Source organism: Sturnira hondurensis, unplaced genomic scaffold (genome assembly GCF_014824575.4).
Source record: "Sturnira hondurensis isolate 20B ecotype Veracruz unplaced genomic scaffold, ASM1482457v3 Scaffold0006413, whole genome shotgun sequence".
NCBI lineage: Eukaryota > Metazoa > Chordata > Mammalia > Chiroptera > Phyllostomidae > Sturnira > Sturnira hondurensis.
In genome coordinates this window covers 5102376-5127307 of record NW_028079044.1, presented here as the reverse complement: position 1 = coordinate 5127307, position 24932 = coordinate 5102376, and the positions used below count along the sequence as shown (strand labels likewise).

Sequence of the window (24932 nt, the reverse complement as noted above, 5' to 3'; positions counted from 1 at the left end):
ATATCAAGTCTCTTAATATTATAAAAATGTAGAACTAAAAAGTAAGTAAAATACAAGTTCCTAAGAGAAAAAAAGGAACATTATAGAAAAGCTGAGGAAATCTGAATGAAGTACGGATTCTAGTTAATACTAATGCATCAACACAGATCCATTAACTGTGACATATGTATCACACTAATGCAAAATGTTAACAGGAAAACTAGGTGAAGAGTATATGGAAACTCTTCGTACTGTCTTCACAATTTTTCTGTAAATCTAAACTTGGAAAAAGAAAGTTTATTTTTTCTTTTAAATTATTTTATTTTTTACTGTTATTCAAGTACAGTTGTCTCCATTCTCACCCCCCACTGAAATAAAGTTTATTTTTAAAATATATTTGTAGCCCTGGCTGGCGTAGCTCAGTGGATTAAGTGCAGGCCTGCGAACCACACGATTGCAATTCGATTCCCAGTCAGGGCACATGCCTGGGTTGCAGGCCAGTTCCCAGCAGGGGACTCATGAGAGGCAACCATACATTGATATTTCTCTCCTTCTCTCCTTCCCTTCCCCTCTAAAGATAAATAAATAAAGTCTTTAAAAAATTAAAAATAAATAAATAAATAAATAAATAATAAAAATGTATTTGTAATACAATTAAGATTTTAAAAGTTGAATATAATTCCAAGTAAATGGATAAAGTATCTTAAAGTTTAGAGAGAAAATTAATACCCAGTAAAACAAATACATGAATGAAACAGAAAGAAAATATACTAGAGAGACACTTTAATTAAATCAATATGGAGTATTAGTCTAGGAATATATAGGTAGAGCAATCAGTAGAAAGAGAATCCAGAAGTAAAATCCAGTTGATATGAGATTTTAATATGACAAAAATGTATTTCAATTCAACGGGTAAGTAGTGATTATTTCATAAATGGTGCTGGCACAACTGGCTATCCATCTGGTAGAATACAGCCCGTTCCCAATCTCATATTAAAAAATAAAAATTCCAGATGGAGTAAATAAGTAATGTAATAAATAAAGCATCTAAAAGTTCATAGGTAACAACACTTACAGTCTGTTTATTAACCAGAAAAAGAGAGAACCATATTTGAGTTTATAAAAATTAAAAATGCAAATTACAGTAAAAAATCATATATCACTCTACCTCAATCAGATAAAAGGAAAATTAGAGAGCAGTAATACCAATGACTGACAGGATAAAGAGAAAAAATGTAATTTGTTTATAATTCTTTAGAAAGCAGTCTGACAAATATTTTTAATTAATAGCAAACAGACATTTCAACCAACAAGTCACATTCCTGGGAATCTATCCCCTAAAAACAAAGTCGACAACAAAATGTCTATTATGACATTCCTCTTGGTGCAAAAACAGCAAAAATACCAGGCAACAAAGTGAGTTCCCAGCAACAAGGTAATGAATAATGGTCCATCTGTGCCGTGGAACATGAAGCAGCCGTTAAAAAGAATAAATTAGAGCTATGCCATTAGACTTGGAGGAATGTTTACGGATGCATTTTTTGAATGATAACAGTGAGGTGCAGCAAAGTGCATACACCATATGCCCATTTTAAAAAAGCAAACATTGATCACCACACCAAACTGTGTGTCCCAAGTGTGCGCATGGGCATGAAAGATGAACAGGGAGACAAATACAGAAGGAATGCACGAGGTTGCTAACACAGGTTACTGGTGGTCTGAGGCGGGCAGGGGTGTGCAGGGGGTGGAAAGAAAAAATGGGCAGAATGTATGACATGACTGCACCGATGTTAATCAAAAACCTGCCACAGTATGGACTAGGATATAACGTGACTGGCACGAGTGTCCCTCCCTCCTCCACAGAGTCCCCACTCTCAATCTCCCTCCGAGTCAGCGGGCATTTCCTTATGCACTGACCTATTACTCCGGTACAACGTTAAGTCTCACTTTTCAGTATTTTTTTCTTTTTGCACATTGTAACAATCCTACTGAAAATATTATTTCCCACTAACATTTTATGAAATTGAATTTTTGGACCCACTTTTCAAGTTGGGGTGTAGTTTTACACATGAGCACAAGTAAGTACCTACCCATAAAGAAATCAGACAAAACAAGGAGTTAATAGTTATACATTTACTGATTGTTGACCGTCTATCAAATTACAAAACTAATTACAAAAAAATATGCATAAAGTATTCTATTTCAATAAATACAAGCAAAACCCTAATCATAAATGTATGCTTAAATACATTTAAATGAAAGAGAAGGCTTCAGAAAGTTGGCACAAGAAGTTACACAAAGGGAGGGAAGTGGAGGGGAAGGGGTAGATTCTAGCTTCGCTTTTTTATCTCCCTGCATCTTATTACTTCACATATTATAATAGACCAAAAAAAAAGCATTGCTCTTAAAATCTGAAACATTAAGTAGTGAAAACAAAAATAAATTGCAAACAATAAAACAAAATGAATTGGGTATTAATTAGTATCTACCTCATAAGATGCTTGTAAAGATTACATGAAATAATCTGGGGAATGTAAATGTTTAGCATATTGCCTATTATGTTGCTTATGCTCAATAAATGTTAGCTGTTTTTTTTTAAAGACTACAGACAGCAGTGGGATTTACAAACCTGAAAAGATAAGGCCTTTGAAAATGACAGGGCACTTATTTCTGTATTTCTGAATCTGGTGTCCTTAGGTGTGCAAGGCCTCATACCACGGTAACTATATAGCTCATTAAACACACTTTCACTGATAGTAAAAATAAAATTACAATTAGTTTAAAAAAAGTATCTTTAAACAATAAAAAGGAGATGAAAATCTTTTTGCGTCGAAGGCTAAAAGTAGCAAGAACCACCCTAAGATGTATGGTTCTGTCTGAACCACTTCGGATGAAAACACGTGGACCCTGGATATTTCCCCCCAGATTAGAGGGGCATTAAAATACAATCCACAGAGATTGGACACGGATGCCATTTATCATTTTGAGGGTCTGACCTGTGGGAAATCCCTCCTGAAGCGCAGAAACTCCATTCCCAGTTCTGAGAATTTCTTTGCTGGTCTGCCTAAAAGCATGTTAGTTTAGTTATAATCTACAAACTGAATTTGGTACATCAACACGATTCCTGTTACCCAACGAAAGATTCCAGTAAGTTCATAAATCACATAAGTATGTTATTAGTCTTGCTACTCACATGGAATTGACCTTCTCTTCTGGGCCTTGCACTTGGCCTGTCACAGTGCCTTGGCTTGTGTTCTTCACCCAGCCAACCACTCCTATTTTCTTAGCCTCGCCTTCTGTGTACTGGTTTCAGGAGGAAAAAAAAAAGGGAAGTCCACCACCAAAAGTTTGAATTTACAATATACTTGACTCTAATATTTAAAAAGTGCTAAGCTGATCATTTTTTTCTCTAAAATATAGTCTATCCCCCAAAATCATATCGCTGGCCTACAGTAAGACCTCTATTTACAAGAACCTTCGCTTAAGTGAAATGTTTTCTTAAATTCCACTTTCAGTAAAGACAAGCATGTTGTAAGAAGATAAAGTGATATTGGGAATTATTCCAAAAAACAGTTTCCATGATGGGTTTTGGGATCCATAAAATTCAGTCTCATTGCCCTTCCCTTAGCTAATACTACATTACATTGTTAATTTAGGTTCCAAATGATGCTCACTCTGAAATTCTCAATCACTGCTGAAAAATATCTGGTTATGATCAACAGAAAGTACTGGATAAAAATAGTTTTCTCTTGGCTCTGGATTTGCCACACAAATGTTATAATTCTCTACAGGTAACTTTATTCCTCCTATTATTCTTAGTAGTTGTTTTTTTTCATTTCTTTTCCTGGTTCCAAACTGTTATGCTATTGGCAAGTAAAAACCTAGCAAAGTTTTGATTTTGAGTTGTGGTAAATACATCATATTAAAATTCTTGTGGACCCAGTTGACTGGAACCTTTTAAAAACACTCTTCTGTTTGGAAGCCAGGGGGACCAAGATCTCTACACTCCGCCTTCCACACTCCAATGCACGTGAAGCAACACAAACCGAGACAGTTACACGAAGGATGACTGCAGCTAGGGCTGAGGTATAAGCCGGTTCTGATAACGAGTCAAGACCTAAGTAATAATGGGAAGGGGGACAATCTGTAGAGGACGCAATTATTTCAAAATGTGGAGACTTCATAGCTGGGAACACGGTAGAGCGCCCAGAGGTTAGGAACAGAGGCCTAAGCTAGTGACTGACAGCTCACACGGTAAGTGAAAATACAAGCCACATTTAACTTTTAGAAAAGGAGTATGTTGACAAAATCAAAACTTTAAAGGTAACAAGGAGTTTGAACCTCTAAAACCCTGGGAACCACTGCCTTATGCAGCATGAGCATTTTTTGTTATGCAATTTGAGACACATACGCTCATGGAGAGGATTTCTTCCATCCAGAACAAGATCCCATATTTTGTATTCAACATACCTAATCAAAATGTTCAATTTGATCACCTCAAAAGAGGTATTTTGAAATTCATAGGCAACATTAGTAAAGGCTAGGAAGGCTGTAATGTTTTTAATGGACTATTTTGTAAAGGCAGTGCTAATAAAAATCTCAGCCAGTAATGTGTCTTTGAAGAAGTACAAATATGCTCTTATTTGCTGTCAAGGATGGGAAATAAGCAGTAGACTAGTATAAGTAGAAAAATGCTCTATCTTTGTGATTAGAAATAACTGTGGGAGAAAAATGGCAAAAAAATAACACAGATTGTATTGACTTACCATTCTGAAGCACACACCTGTATAAAAGAAAAAATAAAAACAGTTAGCTTGTTACCTCTAAAAAATTTTATATTTCCTAACTTAATTTTCATCTGTTGTACTAAGTAGCAAGTAAAATGAACAAAAGGTTTACTATCTGAATACATTCAAAAAACATTTTTTAACATTATTTTCCCTTAAAATAAAAAGAGAAAGGGAAAATTACTTTTGGAGAAAATTAGTAATCTGAATATTTCATTTGATTTGAATATTTTATTCAAAGTATAATAAAATGTCAAACTTTATATTTATTCTATTGCAGTGATTTTCAACCAGTGTGCTGCAAGAATTTTTAAAGCATGCAATACGTGACTATTAATTCAGGGTGCTGACTTCTTTTCCCTTAGATTGTGAAAGGAAATACACCAAAAAGCCACTTTAATTAAGGCAGTAAGGGGTATTACTGTATTTTGCCATGTATAATGAGTTTCCATGTGTAATGCACACCCATAGTTCTAGTCCAAACTTTCAGAAAAAAAGTCTTTCCTTTTAATTTTTTAATTCAATGATAATTATTTATTTATAGTTAGAAACAAAACTGATTATCATATTCCAGGGTATTATTTTGCATATGGATATCATTATTTTCTATTTTATTTATTTTTAGAGAGAGGAGAAGGGAGGAAGAAAGAGAGGGAGAGAAACATCAATGTGGGGTTGCCTCTCATGTACCCCTTTCTGGGGACTTGGTACACAACCCAGACATGTGCCCTGACTGGGAATTGAACCAGTAACCCTTTGGTTCATAGGCCAGTGCTCAATCCACTGAGCTACACCAGCCAGTGGATATCATTATTGCTTTCTAGAGATACGTAATGCATAAATATAAGTAAAAGAATTAAAAACATTTATATAGATACAGGACTAGTATGCACATCCTTATTTTGCCTCAACAATTTGGACAAAAGAATGTGCATTATACACAGCAAAATAAGGTAGTCTAGGAATATTTAAGTAGATCAATCAGTAGAACAGAGAATCCAGAAATAAAATCCAGCTGATACAAAATTTTAATATATGACAAAAATATATTTCAATTCAATGGGAAAATAGTGATCATTTAATAAACAGTGCTGGCACAACTGGCTATCCATCTGGTAGAGTACATTCAGTCCCCAACCTGATATTATAAAATAAAAAGCAAATTCTAGATGGAATAAATAAGGAATGTAATAAATAAAGCATCGAAAAGTTTCAACACTCATTAAAATTACAACTAAAATATAGAACAACCATCACTCAGAACCATCAGAAATCGAGTTGAATGGAAGTGTGACAACTATGGAATTAAAGAACCCACATCCATACAGACTGGTAGGAGAGGCAGAGACACAGAATGGGCAGGTCCCACATCCACATGTGGTGGATAAAAATTCAAGAGGGATATCTCAGGAGTGAGGAGTGCCAGCCCCACACAGGTCCCCCGACCCAGAGCACCAGCTCCAGCAAGACAAGTCACCATAATTTCTGGATGCAAAAACCAATAGGAATGAGTTGGTGGAAGAAACTCCTGGAGTCCCAAGCAGTTCCCCTTAAAGAACCCACACACACTTACGCAGGCTCACTCCTCTGAGCTCCAGCACCAGCACAGCACCTTGAAATGCACCAGTGGTGTACAAGAAAGAAATGAAGTACCTGGCATCAAGATGGAAGCTGGGGGACAGCTTTCCCCCAGACAAAAAGGCAGACAGAGGCCACTGTCCCTTTTCCGAATCCTCCCCTCACAGAGTCACAGAGTCATCAAGCAGGTGCCAGATCTGAGGCTCAATCAACCTAGCTAACCCTGTTTGCCCCACGCAGGAGGTCCCCTGGGACTCCATCCCACCCAATTTACAGGCCCACCCAAGCTGTTAACAGAGACTTTTCCATATGAATGGCTAGTCTTGGCTCATGCTTCACAACTTCCAAACTCCTAGCAAATCAGCAATAGCTGGACTTAGTGAGCCTCCTGCCACCATACCTCTTACTAAGTGGCCCCAGGCCTGGCACTAGCAGCAGCCAAGCTAGGTTCACAGCTTGGCTTCACCTCAGAATCTCCAAGCCCAGCACAAGCAGCAGCCGTCTCAGATGGCTTTATGCAAGGGGCCCTGGGCAGAACACAGGTAAAGGCTGACCTTGGCCTATACCACCCAGGAAACCCCAGAGCCAGTGCACCCAATGGACAGCTACAGACCACATAGGAGCACCCTGCCCCTGCACAGCTGATCCTCCACAGAGGGCAGAGGTTGGTTGTCAGTGGTCACAGCCAGTCCTTGCAGCTGACTAGCCTGGGTAAATCTCTTCCAGTGATCTGCCAACAGCAACCAAAGCTCAAGAGGAAGGTGTGCTCAGTCCACATAAAGGACACACCTGAAGTACCTAGTTTGGGTGATAGGGAAGGCTGTGCCACTGGACCCTATAGGACACCAATTACATTAGGTCACACTACCAAGACATGGAGTCAAAACATCTCTACCTAATACATAGAAACAAACACAGGGAGGCTGCCAAAATGAGGAGACAGAGAAACATGGCCCACATGAAAGAAAAGATCAAAACTCCAGAAAAAGAACTAAACAAAATGGAGACAAGCAACCTATCAAATGCAGAGTTCCTTGAGCATCCTAGTAACCAGTAAAGACTTCAACAGCATAAAAAAGATCCTGTCAGAAATGAAGGATACACTCATTGAAATAAAGAACAATTTACAGGCATACAAATAGTAGACTGGATAAAGCCAAGAATCTAACTAATGACTTGGAACATAAGAAAGTAAAAAACAACCAATCAGAACAACAAGAAGAAAAAATAATCCCAAAATATGAGGTTAGCGTAAGCAATCTCTGGAACAATTTCAAGCATTCCACACATTCATATCATAGGGGTACCAGAAATATAAGAGAAAGAAGGAATTAGAAATCTATTTGAAAAAATAATAAAAGAAAAATTCCCTAATGTGGTGAAGGAAATAGACATGCAAGTCCAGGAAGCACAGAGAGTTGCAAACAAGGGATGCAAGAGGCCTATCGAAGACACGCCATAATTCCAATGCCCAAGGTTAAAGATAAAGAGAGAATCTTAAGAGCATCAAGAGAAAAGCAGTTAGTTACCTACTGGGGAGGTATCTAAAAACTGTCAGCTGATTTCTCAAAATAAACTTCATAGACTAGAAGAGATTGGCAAGAAGTATTCAAAGCTATGAAAAGCTGGGACCTACAGACAAGACTGCTCTACCCAGCAAAAATTTCATTTAGAATTAAAGGGCAAATAAAGAGCTTCCCAGACAAGAAAAATACTAAAGGAGTTCATCAGCACCAAACCATTATTATATGAAATGTTACAGGGAATTTTATTTAAGAAAAAAGAAGATTAAAGCTATCAACAGTAAAATAACAGTAAACTCACAACTATCAACAACTGAATCTAAAAACCAACCTGAGCAAACAAGAAGAGCAGAGACAGAATTATGGATGCAGAGAGTGTTTTGATGGATGCCAGATAGAAGAGAAATGTGGGAGAGTGGGTGAAGAGGTGAGGGGATTAAGAAGTACAAATAGGTAGTTACAGAGTAGCCATTGGGGATATAAAGTCCACTATAGGAAATGGAGTAGCCAAAGAACTTATACACATGACCCATGGACATGAACAATGGTGTCGGACTGCCTGAGGCTGTGGGGAGGCACTGGGGTTGAGGGGTGGGAAATACTGGGTCAATTGTAATGGCATGATCAATAAAATATTTTTTTAAAAGTTAGAAGAAAACCTAGAAAAACCACACTTAGTCTGTTTAGTAATCAAAATTATAACTATTTTTTGTCATACTGGCAAAAATATTTTTGGCATACCTCAGAATTTGGTAATTAGTTTATGTATGCCATGAAATGATAAAGCTTAAAAATCACTGTTCTGCTTTAAAATGCTAAATGAAATGAAATGCTTATTACAAAGACAGTCAAGTATACTGGACATATAAAATTTACCTAACCACAGCTTTTGGAATCTGTTCTTTAAATACAAGAACTAAATCCAACTTTAAACATAATAAAACACTTCTGTTTTAATTTTAATTCCACATTCTGGAAAAGGCAAAACTACAGGTACAAGAAACGAATCAGCGGCTGCCAAGGCCTGGGAGGGGAGAGAGGAGGGCCGCACGGGCCACCGGGGAGTCTGGGGGTGACGACGCGGCTCTGCATTTCAGCTGTGCTGGTGATGACGTGACTGCAGTTTTCAAAACTCCTTGAACTGGACACTAAAAAGAGTGACTGTTACTGAGTTTAAATTATACTCCGTTTGAAAAATAAATTAGAAGAAAAAAACTCAGGACATCACAGGGGATAAATCAGCCAAAAGATACTGCTTCTGTTAACAGCAATTCCACCTGGTGAAGAAAATACAGAGGAAGGAATCAGAGGGCTAGGTAATCTTGCGTACTTTTGTAAGTAGATTTACAGTAATAAGAGGTATTATTTGTTTCCTGATCATAGTGCATTGTGGTACCAAATGAAGAAACACAGGGAAGCCACAAAGACAGGATACTCTCACAAGTGGAATTCTTGCAGCACTATAAAAATACTTGCAATGCTACGTACACAAGGTGGAGGAATGATGAGTGGAAGTATGGATCTGAAGGGGAATCAGAAAGGCAGTCTGTTACATAGAGGGAAAGATATTAGCTTGCAGACATAAAAGAAAGTGACAGAAAATTCAGGATAAATGTGTTAAACCAGATCATGCAGAAGGAGAAACCTGGAACAGACACCGACCCCTTCGGTAAGGAAAGACTTGGGCATAATGTGCTGCTCAGTCAAGGCTCAGTCAGCGGCACCAGGACCTCACTTTGTGCAAAGACGGTCAGTGAGAAACTCTGAGGTGAATATTTGCAAAGGCAATCACACTTTAAATCTACAAAGAAATATTGGTATTTGACAAAATCATATAACGAATTTTAAATGTCAGCCTCCTGTCATGTAAAATCGGATTTCCCTGTTGTAACATACCCCTTCACCCTGGGACCTGGCTGCACACGTCAGCTTTGAATGCAGAACGTCATCCAGTCCCCAGCTGACAAAGCAGCCCTTGATGATTTTAAACATCTTTAGTGGGTAGGACTGACTTACAGGGGGAATGAAATTCTGCCTTGCTTTAACGTTTCTCCATCCATCCAGGGTCTGCCCCTGGAGCCACTCACACGATGGCATCTTTTAAACAGCCGGAGTGGCCTTCATGCCACTGTTTTTTCTCCAAGCCAACTATCCCCAAGCACTTTAATTTGAGACCCTTTGGAAGTCCCCACCAGAAGCACAACCTGTAGAGGATATAAAAACAAGCCACCAGCTTGACCTTCAAAATACCATCCTTACTGTCTAATGAGAGACATGAGTATGTAAATAACTGCAGTGGAAAGCAAGTAAAAACAAGAGGTAGAACAGAAGTGTAAGTGAAATGCTACAGGAACAAAGATGAGAAAAGGAATTAGAAGCTACTGAAACTAAACAAACTTGAATTTCTAAAGCACAAGTAAACCAACAGTTTGCCACAATCCACTTCCACAGGTGTCATTAGTATTCACCTGAGAGCTGCTAAAACATCAAAGAATCCAACACAGCTTAATCATTTTCTCTTTCAAACTCTCAGAATGTATTATTCTAGATGTAACTGTAACAAAACATTACAAATCATGCCATAGTTACAAATGCTCTTAAAATACAGGTGGTCGGCCCCCTGACCCTCATCTGAAATGCCCAAAGCAACAGAAGTGTATGGGGCAAAAACTTGGAGCTTCTGAAAATAGGGAGACTAAAAAGTAGAGGATGGAGAGGGAGGGAAAAAGTAACTTCACAGGGAGAAAGCTGACAAACTGGATCTCAGCCAGCTGATCAAGGTCAACAACATTAGTGGTGAGTCATATTGATAGTATGTATCCTTTTGACGTGGTGGGATGAAAGCAGCACCGTACCTCTGTGGTCTTCCTCCCAATAACCCATAGCCCTAGTCTCAGCATGACAATAATACCAGACAAATCCCAACTGGGGAGCATTTTACAAAGCACCTAACTTCAGAGTACTTCTCAAAATCATGTAGAAAACAAAGGTAAGTCTGAGAAACTGTCACAGCCTAAAGGAGTCTAAGGGGATAACTAATTGTCATGTGATATCCTGGAAGAAGTCTAGAACAGAAAAAGAACTTTAGGTAAAAACTAAGGAAATCTGTACAAAAATATAAACTTTAGTTAACAATAATGTATCGAAATTGGCTCACAAATGTATCATACTGACATAAGATGTTAACAATCGGGGAACTGGATGTGGGTATCTTATCCAGTTCCTAAAACAGGAACTCTTTCCAACTTTTCTATCAATCTAAAAGTATTGTAAAATTTAGAAAAATATTTAAAAGCAAAGTAGAAAAAGAGAAGCAGCCACGGAGAGCGCCAGCACCCCAAGGTTCTGAACGTAGGCTCTACAGATGGACCTGAGAGACGAATCCACTCTTTGTAATACGATTTCTATAAATGTATTTTCCTGAATTTCAAACAACCGACTTATAAACTAATTCTTGGAATCCAATGTGTTTGTAAATTAGGATGCGTGTATCTGAGAACAAAGCAGGAGTGTCTGACCCCTAGAACATAGCGACTGCCACTATGTCACCAAGGACGTTTAAAATGCCAACGCTCTAAATGGAAACATCACAGCACCCCTTTGTGCCTGCTGGGGAATTTTTGTCATAAATTTTATGAAGCCAATTTAATTTATATATCAATTTTCCAGGACAGGGGGGTTAAATCATTTTCATGTTTGTTTTTATGTCATTAAAACCATTTTCATTGGGAATATTTTCCATGTAAATATTTTTATGGTAATTTTATCATATTTTGTCATATTAAATGTTGCCAGTTATAACTTCTTCCATTATAAATTTACTTAGTCATTAATTTTAACAAGCTAGTTTCACTATTTTATTATTCCATACTTTTAAATTTAAAGTTAGTCTTATAATGTTCTCCATAATTATTATCCACTTTATAGTGTTAAAATTAAAATTTTCATTTTTGGCTATTCAGCATACATTATTTCTACACAATCATTATGACTTGGCTAAAACACTAATGGTTTGTGTTCAGGCAATGCACAGGAAAACAGTGAGATACAGACTGATGCACAGAAATAGTGAGACATTGTGAGCAAGTGACAGAGAGTCAGAGGCTGCAGCTTTCGAGTGTGCTGTTTGCTGACCAGGTCAAACTTCCTCAGAACCAAAAGCACCATAAAACTGTCCTCAGGGTCATCTGAGGAACAGTCCCAGTGGTTGGGTCCAAGTGTCCTGGGCCAGTGTATATATGTATTCAGTGTGTAAGTCAGGACAAAGGCAAAAGTAAAGGGGGAAAAGGGGAAAGGGTATTGGGAGGAGAATCAATACAGTGATGAAGAGCATGGGCTCCAGTACCAAGAGTGCTGAGGTTCAAATCCCAGCACTGCCACTTAACTCACTGTGTAACCTGAGGAAGTCAGTCTCTGCAGCTCAGTTTCTCCACCTGTTAAATAGTTGAGGCTACAGAGTTGAGAATTAAATACACGCGAGACAATGCATGTAAAATACGGAGCACAGAACTCGGCACATCCTAAATTCTCAGCAAATTATACACACACACCTATATATGTGCAAATATGTGATTATAGATATCTAGCTTAATAAGCTGGGAGCATAAGCCTGCTTTGCTTAACCAGGAAGCTACAGCTTCCAACCCCAGGGGATCATAGCATTGCTCCACCAAGAGAATTAGCACTCCACCCTTTCCCCCTCTGGTACTATTGTGTTGGGGGTGTCAGAGAAGGTGCTGGATCATAGAGGCCTGTCAGTCTAACTAAGGGGTGTAAACCTACTAAAGCCTGAGAAAACTTGTGAAGTTGTTTGATTCTTTTGAAAAAGCACCTGGTCTATCCCAAACCCAAGCTAATATAATCCCAGGGTAATAAAGAAGCATGCGCCTGTGTGCGCACTCTATCTCTCTCACTCTCTCATGACCTGCACTCGCCCATTCATTCTCCAATTCTCTCTTGCCCAAGAGCACAAAACCACACGGTCTAGCAACTACTGGGGCCTGCACCAAATGGCATGGGCTCCTGAATGCCTAAGCTTTCACATTAAGCAGAGACTCTGGACCCTGGCGTTTGTTTTGGCCTTGCTGAAGACCATTTGAACTTTTTTAATGGCAGGACAGAGGGAGATGGGAAATTAGAAGCACAGGGGCAGCTTCTAGTTCCACAAGTATAACCATCTTGCCACACCAAAGTCTCCCCTCTGTGGGTCCTTGGGATGCTTTCCTCATGGTGCCATGGAATAGCCTCATTTCCGTAGACAGCAATACTGTGCCTTGATAAATCAATAGCATGCGTGTACTTTCTTTCACTTAACATACTGCAGATTACAGAACTTACTGCCCTAAAGCTCATTTTTTTTTAGACGCCACTGTTTATGTATCTTACTTTTACCTTTCCTATATTTGTACTATTGCCCAAAATTGACTTTCATAAACCATGTGATCCACAGTGCAATTACACAATTAAAATCAATATAAATATACTATGTATTCACAGAAAATATTGCATAATGAAAAAGTGAAAGTTTCAGAGTTAGAGAGATGCAGGATCCCATGCCATTTGTCAGTTTAGGGCATGTCCAAGTTACTGAACCTCCCCCTACCTGTTTCCTCACTGTGAAAATAGGAGTAAGATATATTGTTGAAAATTGCGATAAGGATTAAATAAATAAAACTAAGATGCTTGGCACATGGAATATTCCCAGTAAATGTGTGTGTGTGTCTCTCTCACACACACATACACACACCCTTAACCACTGCCATCTCTGTCCAGTGGACTAAATATTTGGTCAGGCAATCTTTGCCACCATTTTCATGTATTATGTGCAATGTGTTTCAGTGACTTATTGTAGCAGTTTTCAATCCAGAGCACCATACTCCTGGTGTACCCAAAGACTTTCTACAGAGTGCAAACCACGGATAATTTTAAGGGAATTCATTTCCAGATCCTCAACTCCCATACGCATTCTTTTCTAAAACTGACTGTCTGAGAAGGCACCTGTGGTCTGCTTCTCAGACCTACCCTCCTGCTCCACCTCCCTTCTCATACTCACTCCTTGAAAGAAACATCCATCTCTCTACAAAAGGTATCATCTCATCCATCCTTAATCTTACCCTAATACATTGCCCCAAATTGTAAAAACCTCTAAAGTACCAAAATAAAAGGACAATTCAACGCTTCCTTTAATCAAGATTTCTCCTTACAAAAGAATCTTTCAATATAAATTGACTTTTTAATTTAATAATATTATCATACTTTAAAAAGTATTTATATTATTTTTATCAATTGTGTTCTAATAATAATCGCAATACTAACTCAAGCCAGAAAAAAAAGTAATAGAGCTTTATGGTCAAAGGAAATCAAGAAAATATATCATACCTATATATGTGTATATACACACATACACATTATACATACATATTGCAGAAAAGTTTTATACGTTATCACTGAAACACTCAAGCATAACAGTGGGATCAAACTCTGTGGGGGAAATGAATTGGAAATCAAATTCCAAAGGGAAAAGATATGATGTTAAATTTCCCAATGTTAAAAAGCTTTATTTTAAACGAAATGATGGTATTAAATCACTACTATATTTATATTCTCTCGTATAAATTTCAGTGATTTAACATTTTAATTTGGAAATACCAAGTTACAATAAGCCAGTCATTACATCTTTTGCAACTTAAACTAAGGATGAAGCAAAAATTAGGTAACATTTTAAGAATTCTTTTAAAAGTTACATACACACACACACACGCGCGCGCGCGCGCGCATGCATATGCTCTCCAACAGAGTGAACCCTGAACCATCATATGGGTGCCTTTCCCGAAGCTCAGGTCAAGCCTAGTATTTTCTAAGGCAAGTAACAGGATAACTAGTTTAAGGACCCTCCTTTTCCTACCCAACTTCATTTTTTCCCTTTCAGTCCGCCTGCCCCCATTAGTAAGACCGTTCACTTTGCCCAGGAGTCTCCCCCTTCTCTCCGCCCCCTTTTTCCTCCCGGGTCTCCGCTCTTTCCCCGCCCACCCCCAGCCCAGGTCCCCATCCAGCGCATGCGCTTTTCGCCTCCTTCCCACTCGTGGCTGCTGAGTCATGGCCCAGCGGAAGTCCCAGCCACTCCGGGAAAGGGGATCTTTAAGATGGGAAGGTCCTGTCCCAGTCTTGTCTCCTGTCTCCCTAGCTCCGTTTTGGTCTCCCACAGTGGGGGGTGGGGGTGCCCTACCCTGCACTCTCCCGAACACCTCGTAGTCCACGGATTTGAGGGGCCCTGCGGTAGACATGGCGGCGAGCCCTCTGCCGAGGAGCTGGAGCGAGGTTCGAGGCGCGGCAACTGCGGCGGCCGTGAGGAGGAGGGGGCACATGGGACCGCTCGGCGCACACCGGCCCGGGACGCGCGCGCGCGAGCAGGGGTCACGCGTTGGAAGGCGACAAATGAGACTGCGGGGCCGGGGAGCGAGGGCCGCCGGGGACGCCTGGAGGGAAGAGGCCTCGCGCCCGGTGCCCCAGGCCTGCGTCCCCGCCCCGCCCTCCGGTGGGACCCGGCTGGCTTCCCCGGGAGGACGCGCTCTCGCTCTTTTCTCAATGTTTGTAAACAAAAGCCCGATCCTGTCCCCACGTGTCGGGAGTTCTGTACCCAAAAATGAGTTCTTTTGAAATGAAAGATCTGCTAGCCTGATCTGCTATCATTGGTTAGTGACTGCCAAGTCTATCGGGATTTTTTTTTTTTTAAGATTTTGTTTATTTTTAGAGAAAGGGAGGGAGGAAGAGAGGGAGAGAAACACGGATATCTCTCATGCACCCTCTACCGGGGACCTGGCCCGCATATGCCCTGGCTGGTCTACCGGGATTTTCAGCCAATTCTCAAGGTGATGTCTGCTCTTCTCCATCTCCTCCAACGACTCAGAAAGTCACTGGGCTTGAATCCATCTTCTACATGGATTCTGGTATATTCTGGTTTAAAATCTAAACCTTTTCCTGGCTGGCGTTGCTCAGTGAATTGAGCGCCTGCCTGCGAATTTACAGACCACAGGACTGATTCCCAGTCAGGGCACAAGCCTGGGCTCAGGCCAGGTCCCCAGTAGGGGGTGCTGAGAAGCAACTGATTGATGTATTTCTCTCACGCATCCAGGTTTCTCTCCCTCTCTTTCTCCCTCCCTTCCCCTCTTTCTGAAAATAAATAAAATCTTTAAAAAATAAAACCTAAACCCTTTTATGCCAGTGGAAACAAAAAAATTATCTCCTGTTCACTAGTATAACATTGTTAATAGTTTTGATTACTATTCAGCAACATCCCAATTGCCTAGAAGGTTTAAACTATTAATGCTTAGAAAATTTTACTTCCTGGTAAGCTAATATGAAGTTTTAATTTAAAGCAACTCACCACTCCCAAGAATCTGGATACAGCTATTGATAATCTGCTGCCTTCTAGAATTCCAAATCCTTTTACTCATTAGAATTTGCATTTCTCAACGCATTTGTTGGCTTCAGTGCCTTTACATATGTCTCTGCATCTGGCTGTACAGTTAAAATAATCCTCTGCAATCTGATTCGATATTATGTGCCAATTCCATTAGAGGACACAAAAAATCATCTAAAACTATGTTAGAATTCGGTTAAATCATTTTAAGGTAAAATATATTTTGGAAGTGCTAATTTAGATAATTTCATGTAATGAGTTTCCTGGTCTATTATGGCAACCTCACAATTTATGTCTTCCTCTCCTCTCCCAGTTCATTCCATGGGGACTCTACAATCAACAGATCTTATGTCGTTCTTTTCAATAGTATATCTGCAAAGTCTCTCTACACTGCATTCCAAATAAAACCAAAGGTCTTCAGCCTCCATTAACCTCGGATTACCTGCTTATCCCCATCCTATTTGTTATAGGTACCCTATAGTCAAGACACTTTGAATTATTCTGCGCTCTGAACACACCCTGACCTTATTTTTTAAAAATATTTGTTCATGGATTTACTTTATCTAAATACCTCCTCCTACTCCCAGATCTTCTCTATCCCATTCACTGGCCTGTGCAAATATTGGATTTCATCCTAATAATTAATGTCTTTCTCACTAGTACTGTGTCTTCCAAGAAGTAATATCTCAGATTGGATTGAGATCCTGTCACTATTACTAATTCTGTCACTGACTGGAAAGGTTGACATTTTCCTTTCCTTAATCAATCTTTGACTTTTCTCCACATTTACCCAAGGGTACCCCTGTCCATTGTTATGTAGCTTTATTGTAATTTTAGAGGTGCTATAGCAACAACTGACATTTGCTTAGCAAAAAAAAATTTACTGTGTCTGCCAACACCACTATATAAGCAAAGAGAAATTATATACCATTTAAGCATGGATTGCCAACAATATGTGATTTTTAAGAGTTTATACATTTTAAGCAAATGTTATTAATATTTAAGCTAACTTTAAATGATAGAAACATCTTATAATTTTTTAAAAATTTTAAATAGAAGGAAAATTATTTATTAACCTAACATAACCTTCATCATTTTTTAGGACACTTCCTATATATTTTTAAGTAGTTAAAATCATAGAATACTCTTTGCTTTGGGCTTTGTTTGTTCTTTTTACAAGGCCAGGATTATCTTAATTCTAAAACTAGATAAGACTACAAGAAGAAAAAGAAAAGTATATGCCAATATCACTGATGAACATAGATATTAAAATCCTCAACAAATGATTAGCAAGCTGAATACAGCAATACATCAAAAAGATCATATACCCTGATCAAGTGGGATTTATTCCAGGGATGCAAGGTTGGTACAGAATTTGCAAATCAATAAATGTGATTTACCACATAAACAACATGAAGGATAAAAACCACATTATCGTATTAACAAATGCAGAAAAAGCATTTGATAAAATCTAGCACCTATATATGATAAAAACTCTAGCCAAAGTGGTAATACAGGGAACATATCTAAACATAATAAAGGCCATATATGACACACTCACTGCCAGCAGAATATTCAATGGGCAAAAACTATAAGTGTTCCTTTTAAGAGCAGGAACAAGACAAGGATGTTTGCTTTCACCTTCCCTATTCATCATAGTACTAGAAGTCCTAGCCACAGCAATCAGACAAGAAGAAGAAATAAAAGGCACCCAAACTGGAAAGGAAAAAATAAAACTGTCATTTTTGGCAGATGACATGAATTGTGTATAACTTTAAAACCCTAAAGCTTCCACCAAGAAACTACTAGGCCTGATAAATGAATTCAGTATAGTAGAGTAGAAGGTACAAAATTAATATTCAGAAATCAGTTGCATTTTTATATGCCAATAATGAATTAACAGAAAAGGAAATTAAGAAAACAGCCCTATTCATAATTGCTTCAAAAAGAATAAAATATCTAGGAATAAATCTAACCAAGGATGTAAAAGACCTGTACTCAGCAAGTTATGACACTGAAGAAATAAAACGAAGAAGATACAAGTAAGTGGAAGCACATACCATGGTCATGGATAGGAAGAATTAACATCATGAGAATGCCCACACTACCCAAAACAATCTATAGATTCAATGCACTTCCTATCAAGAGCCCAAGATGTATTTCACAGAAGTAGAACAAATATTTCAAAAACTTACACGGAACCACAAAAGGTCCTGTTTAGCAACAGCAATCCTGATAAAGTACAACAAAGTTGGAAGAATCATGCTGCCTAATATCAAAGTGGCCATAGTAATCCAACCATCATGGTACTGATATAAAAACAGTGGATCAATAGAACAGAATAGAGAGCCCCCAAATAAACCTACACCTTCTTAATCAATTAATAATTTGACAGAAGCAAGCATATATCCAATACAATGGGCTAAAGATAGTTTATTCAATAAATGGTGTTGGAAAAATTGGATACATGCAGAAAAATGAAACTACACTGCTTATATTACACAAAAGAATAAATTCAAAATGTATTAGTCTTAAATGTTAGACCTGAAACCATAAAAATCCTAGAAGAACACATAGGTGGTAAAATCTCAGACATTGCTCTAGCAATATTTTTTTCTAATACATCTCCTCAGGCAAGGGAAACAAAAGAAAAACAACTGGGACTATATCAAAATAAAAACTTTCTGACATCAAACTAAAAAGTTTCTGCTCAGCAAAGGAAACCATAAAAATATGAAAAGATAACCCACTGAATGGAAGAACATACTCACCAACACATCTGACAAGGGGTTAATATCTAAAATTCATAAAGAACTTATAAAACCCAACACCAAAAAAAACCCCAAACAATCCAATTTAAAAATGGGCAAAGCAGCTGAATAGACACTTCTCCAAAGAGGACATACAGCTGTCCAGTAGACATATGAAAAGATGCTCAGTGTCACTAATCATCAGACAAATGCAATTTAAAACCACAATAAGCTATCTCCTCACACCAATCAGAATGACTATGATCAATAAATCAATAAATATAGGGTATTCCATACTCTAGAAGTGAGGAAACAGTAGGGGAAAACATCACTGTGCTTAGTACTGAGTGCTTTAGAAAACATGAAGTAGCCCTGGCTGGTGAGGCTCAGCGGACTGAGTACCGACCTGCAAACTGAAAAGTCACTGGTTCAATTCCCAATCAGGGCACATGCCTGGGCTGCGGGCCTGGTTTCTCTTTCTTTCTTTCTCCCTCCCTGCCCCTCTCTCTAAAAATAAATACATAACCATCAAAACAAAGAAAACATGAAATATGCATCTGTAAGTCTTGAGGAAGACAAAGTTAAAGCTTAGATAAAGAGGAGACAATCAGAGATACCACTGCTGGGACATATCATAGAGGCAACAGAGGGCAAAGCTATATTTTGCACAGAGTGCACCCAGGCTCTGAGCTATGGCATCAAGACAGGGAAGGGGAGAAAGGGACAGGCACCGACTCGGAAAAAAGTAGGCAATTCAGGCCCTTCCCTTCCTAATATCCTCAAGCACAGGATTAGCTAGTCTCAGATTTGCTTTTCTTAGGGAATTAAGAAGTCTCTCTGGGGAAGACATCTCTTTGATTCCTGCTTAGTACACAGACACAGAAACTCACACAGACACACATACTCTTTCTTAGTTCCTAAAAGGCACAGATCATATTTACTCTCAGATCTGAGCTAGTGTGACATCAAGGGTCCTCCTGTCTTTAAAACAACTCATCCATTCTTTGTAACTACATGTAGTGGTAGATGTTAACTAAATTTATTGTGGTAATCATTTTTCAATAAAGTAAGTCAAGTCATTATACTATATACCTTAAACTTACACAGAGCTATATATCATATCTCAATAAAATAAAAAATGGAAATTTTTTTCCATTGGTCTTTAATGAGTATCAGCCTGGATTACACCAATTAATATTAAGAAGCTGCTTTGCTAGGTTGACAGTAATGCAACTTTCCCTATCCCCTTGCTGCTGAATACTTTAAAAAGAAAAAGAAAAAAAGAAGCCCTAGCTGTTGTGGCTCAGTGAATTGAACATCATCCTGCAAATCAAAAAGTCACTGATTAGATTCCCAGTCAGGGCACAGGCCTGGGTTGCAGGCCAGGTCCCCAGCAGGGGGCGTGTGAGAGACAACCACACACTGATGTGTCTTTCTCTTTCTACCTCCCTCTCTTTCCTCCTCTAAAAATAAATAAAACCTTTAAAAATAAAAAATAAAAAGAAGAAAACATTTCTGATTCTTTAGTGTTTTTTAAACCTTATAGAGTGATCAAGTATTGGATAATTGGTAACTATTTTGTAGAAAATTCTCTTAAATTCCGTTAAGAAATCAACTTGTAGAGTATCTGAGAGATAGCAGCAAAAGTGGAAGCAGGAGAATGAAATAAAATTAAATCATTCAAAATTAACTGAACTGTAACCAAAGTGACTTCTGAAAAGGGAGGGTGAAGCGAAAAGCTTGACTGGTTCTGGGAGTCTAAAGGTTTATAAAGGATGGGGACAGACTTTCAGCTCAATCAGTCGTCCCTGAAAAATAAGGAAGAAAAAAACAACTACCACTCAACTATTTTTTGATGGCTTTGTTGGAAAACTTGATTGGTATAAACTTAAAACATCCATACAAATCTCTTCTAGCTTCCTTTCCTGCTCTGTAGGGTTGGGACGTTTAAAGCTACATATTCCAGACATTCTTGCAATTGGGACTTGTTATGTGATAGAAATTCTGCCATCGGAAGGATCATGCCACATGTGGAGGGAGAGTGTGAGTCAGGCAGAACTATCTGTTGCTCCATCTGTGATAGCACAGTTATGGTGGAGCGTAGTTTTGGGGGGCATTGATAGTTGAGGTAACCATGACTGCAGCTTCTTGGGCACCAAGAGGCAGGGTGTACAACATTGTTTTATGAGTTAATATGTTAATACTGGCAGTTGTGGTGGGTTCTGGAGTGGCAACTTCCTGGAGGTGGCAGTTTGTAGACCATGGGAGCTTCCTGATGGCGGCAGGGTAGACATAGTTTTAAACCAGCAGCTTCCCAACTCCACACGTTCTGATTGCAGAATCAGTAGCTCCCTTGGTAGCCCAGTTCTGCAGTGAGAGTTGATCCTAAAACATGAGCCTCAACTCTGGCTGTACACTGGAATCACCAGGGGAGCTTCTTAACCATATACATATACATGCCCAAAGGTTTTGATTCAAAATGTGAATTCCAGAATCAATATTCTTGAAAGCAACCCAGATGCCTGTGATACAAAGCTAAAGTTGAGAACCACTGACCTAGGGACTCTTCCATCAGCTTCTACAACAACTCCACAAGCCATTTAATACTCAATGTTAAATCCGATTCCATGTAAACTGTCTAGAATGGATTTTTTTTTTCTGTAACTGATTCTTGGCCAATGCAATGCCTTGGGGCAAAATCTTCACAATAAAAGTAAACCAAAGCTTAAACAAAATGAAAGTTCACATATCTCATCTCCTGCTGAAAATAAAGGAGCTGTGAACTGTTCAGTGCTTAGAGCGCTGGCTGGTGTAGCTCAGTGGACTGAGCGTGGGCCTGCAAACCACACGATCACAGTTTGATTCCCAGTCAGGGCACATGCCTGGGTTGCAGGCCAGTTCCCAGCAGGGGACTCACGAGGGGCAACCATACATTGATATTTCTCTCCTTCTCTCCTTCCCTTCCCCTCTAAAGATAAATAAATAAAATTTTTTAAAAAGTTCAGTGCTTACAAAGAGAAGAAATAAAGATTTTAAGGAAAAACAGCTACAAATACTAATAAAACTAAGCCTAGAGTTTTGAAAAGTAAGTTTGTCAAGAAACTAGAGCATAAAAGCTAAGGTAACATATTCTGTAAATCAGTTACATCATGCTTATTTATTTTGTTTGCTTGCATTGCAGCTGTAATGTTTTACTTTGAAAAAATAAAAAGAAATACTAACGTTCAACATAACCCTTTCCCTGCACTGTTTAAATGAGCCATAATTTCTGGTCCATTGCTGCCACCTACCAACTATTCGAGGCAAGGCAGGTCATGTGAATATGATCACTATTCCATTTTCCAGGAACGTTGCTAGTGCTGCCTACATTTTCCCTTATTTCAGCATCATACTGAGAAAATATGCATACTAGGAGCTCCAGTGGCTCAATCAGTTAGCGCACAGTACTTATATACAAAAATATATGTACTTCCAGGCGCATGCTAAACCTTTAAATGACAAGTGGTTGAAGTGTTAGGGCTCCTCACTCAACAGATCACTTAAATGTGAAGTTATCTTGACCATCAGTTACTGTGAAATCAGGATGGGATAGGAAATGCAACACTTACAAGAAAATTCATTCAGCAAAAGTTGGTTGAACTCCTACTATGTAATAGGCATCATGGGTTACAGAATCTCATACATCCTTTAAAATTAGCCTTCTTTAAAGGTCATGGGTTTTAGAGATATCTTATTCTATAAATAAAATAATTACCTGGCTATAGAAAACTTTTTGGATTATGGAAAGATTTCATCTAGAATTATTTACTTTTCACTATCATTTATAAAAATCTTGCCTTAAAAAGGTTGACAATAATGATTGTAATAAAGTGTCACTAATTCAGTACTTTCAACATGTTTCACCAACTTACACCATACACCAAAATAAATTCAAGGTGGTTAAAAGATTTAAATACAAGCCAGGAAACCATTAAAGTCTTAGAGAAGAGCATTGGCAGGAAAATCTCAGATATTCCACGCAGCAATATTTTTACTGATACGTCCCCTAGAGCAAGGGACATAAAGGAAAGAATAAACAAATGGGATCTCATCAAACTTAAAAGCTTCTGCATGGCCAAGGAAAACAGTATCAAGATAAAAAGAGAAGCAACTGCTTGGGAAAACATATTTGCCAATGATACCTCAGACAAAGGTTTAATCTCCAAAATATACAAAGAACTCACTCAACTCCACTCAAAGAAGACGAGCAACCCAATTAAAAAATGGGCAAGGGACTTGAACAGACACTTCTCCAAGGAGGACATACAGAGGATCCAGAGACACATGAAAAGATGCTCGATATCGCTAGCCATCAGAGAGATGCAAATTAAAACTACAATGAGATACCACTTTACAGTCAGAATGGCCACCATAAACAAAGAAACAAACAACAAGTGCTAGAGAGGTTGTGGGTAAAAGGGGGCAAAAGGGTTGTTGGTGGGATTGCAGACTGGTACAACCACTATGGAAAACAGTATAGAATTTTCTAAGAAAACTAAAAATGGACGTGCCTTTTGACCCAGCAATTCCACTCTTGGGAGTATATCCCAAGAATCCTGAAGCGCCAATCCAAAAGAACCTACGTACCCCGATGTTCATAGCAGCACAATTTACGATAGCCAAGAGTAGGAAGCAACCTAGATGCCCATCGGTCAATGACTGGATCAAAAAGCTATGGTTCATTTACACAATGGAATTCTATGCAACAGAAAGGAAGAAGGAACTACTACCCTTTGCAACATCATGGATGGAACTGGAAAGCATTATGCTGAGCAAAATAAGCCAGGCGGTGAAAGACAAATACCATATGATATCACCGTTAACAGGAATCTAAACAACCAAACAAACAAGCAAGCAAAATATGACCAAAGACACTGAAATACGGAACAGGCTGACAGGGACCAGAGGGGAGAGGGGAGAGAATCATAGGGAGAAAGGGGAAGGACTCACATGAACAAGTATAAAGGACACATGGACAATAACTAAGGTGGGGGGTGAAATGGGAGTGAGGTGTGGTGCACTGGCAGGGGGGCTGGGAATATAAGACAGAAAACTGTACCTGAACAAGAATTAAATTTAAAAAATTTAAAATTTCTATGAAAAAAAATGTTTTGCTGATTGAATATATGTGGTTTCCTTTTGTGTCAGTGAATGGTACACTAGCTTATACCTGTGGTCGCATTTTATAATTATAGACACTTTTGTATACCAGTTCCCATTTGATGTTCACAGTAACCCTGTGAACTAAGTAGGGCAGGTTCACATAGATATAGATAGATATATCACATAGATATAGCTCCCTATGCTATCTATATTTTAGAAGCAAGAAAATTGCCTCCAAATATTTAAAGGATTGCCCAAGGTCACCCAGGTAAAATTTGGATTTGTTTTCACCATGCCACTCTACCTTCAAGCAGTCTTTTACTCACTCATTCAGAAGATATTATTTCAGTGCTTAGTGCGTGGTACGTGTAGGTACTGAAGAGAAGGTGGTGTTTAATTTAGAGATAGGGTGGAATAGGACACAAAGAGATTGTCATGGAAGGTCTCTGAGAAAGTAACGTCTGAAAGACGTTTAGGAATGAGCCAGGAAGAAAAGTGGGAGAATTCTCTATGGACAGAGAAGTCCATAGAGAATGCCTGAGCTTCCCAAACAGGAGGAATTGAAAGAAGGCCAGTGTGGCCGAAGCATTGTTAAAAGGGGGGAAGGTGATATTAATGTGGCTGTCAGTCCAGGCAAAAAGAAACATACGTGCCAGCCTTATACATAAGCCCCAGGTAAGGAGTCCGGTCTCTGTTCTAAGTACAGCGGAAGGCAGTGAAAGGTGCTTGGGCTCTCCGCCGTCTGCTGCAAGTC

The 24932-nt window shown here is 38.8% G+C and overlaps 1 protein-coding gene across 4 annotated transcripts in view; it reads right to left on the bottom strand.

The window, feature by feature from the left end:
* Window positions 1-15453, bottom strand: part of ACYP2 (acylphosphatase 2) — a 122707-nt gene extending 107254 nt beyond the window's left edge. Inside the window, exons 1-4 of one of the 4 annotated variants that reach the window (XM_037047903.1) lie at window positions 15093-15453; window positions 4746-4762; window positions 3173-3282; window positions 2902-3043 (exon numbers count right to left, since the gene is read on the bottom strand). In XM_037047903.1, coding sequence (XP_036903798.1) covers window positions 2917-3043; window positions 3173-3282; window positions 4746-4762; window positions 15093-15231 — 393 coding nt within the window. In that variant the 5' untranslated portion in view covers window positions 15232-15453 and the 3' untranslated portion in view covers window positions 2902-2916. Of the gene's footprint in view, window positions 1-2901; window positions 3044-3172; window positions 3283-4745; window positions 4763-15092 lie in introns of those variants that run through there. The other 3 variants (XM_037047905.1, XM_037047907.1, XM_037047904.1) reach the window with 3 other exon arrangements.
* Window positions 15454-24932: the final 9479 nt, after the last annotated feature.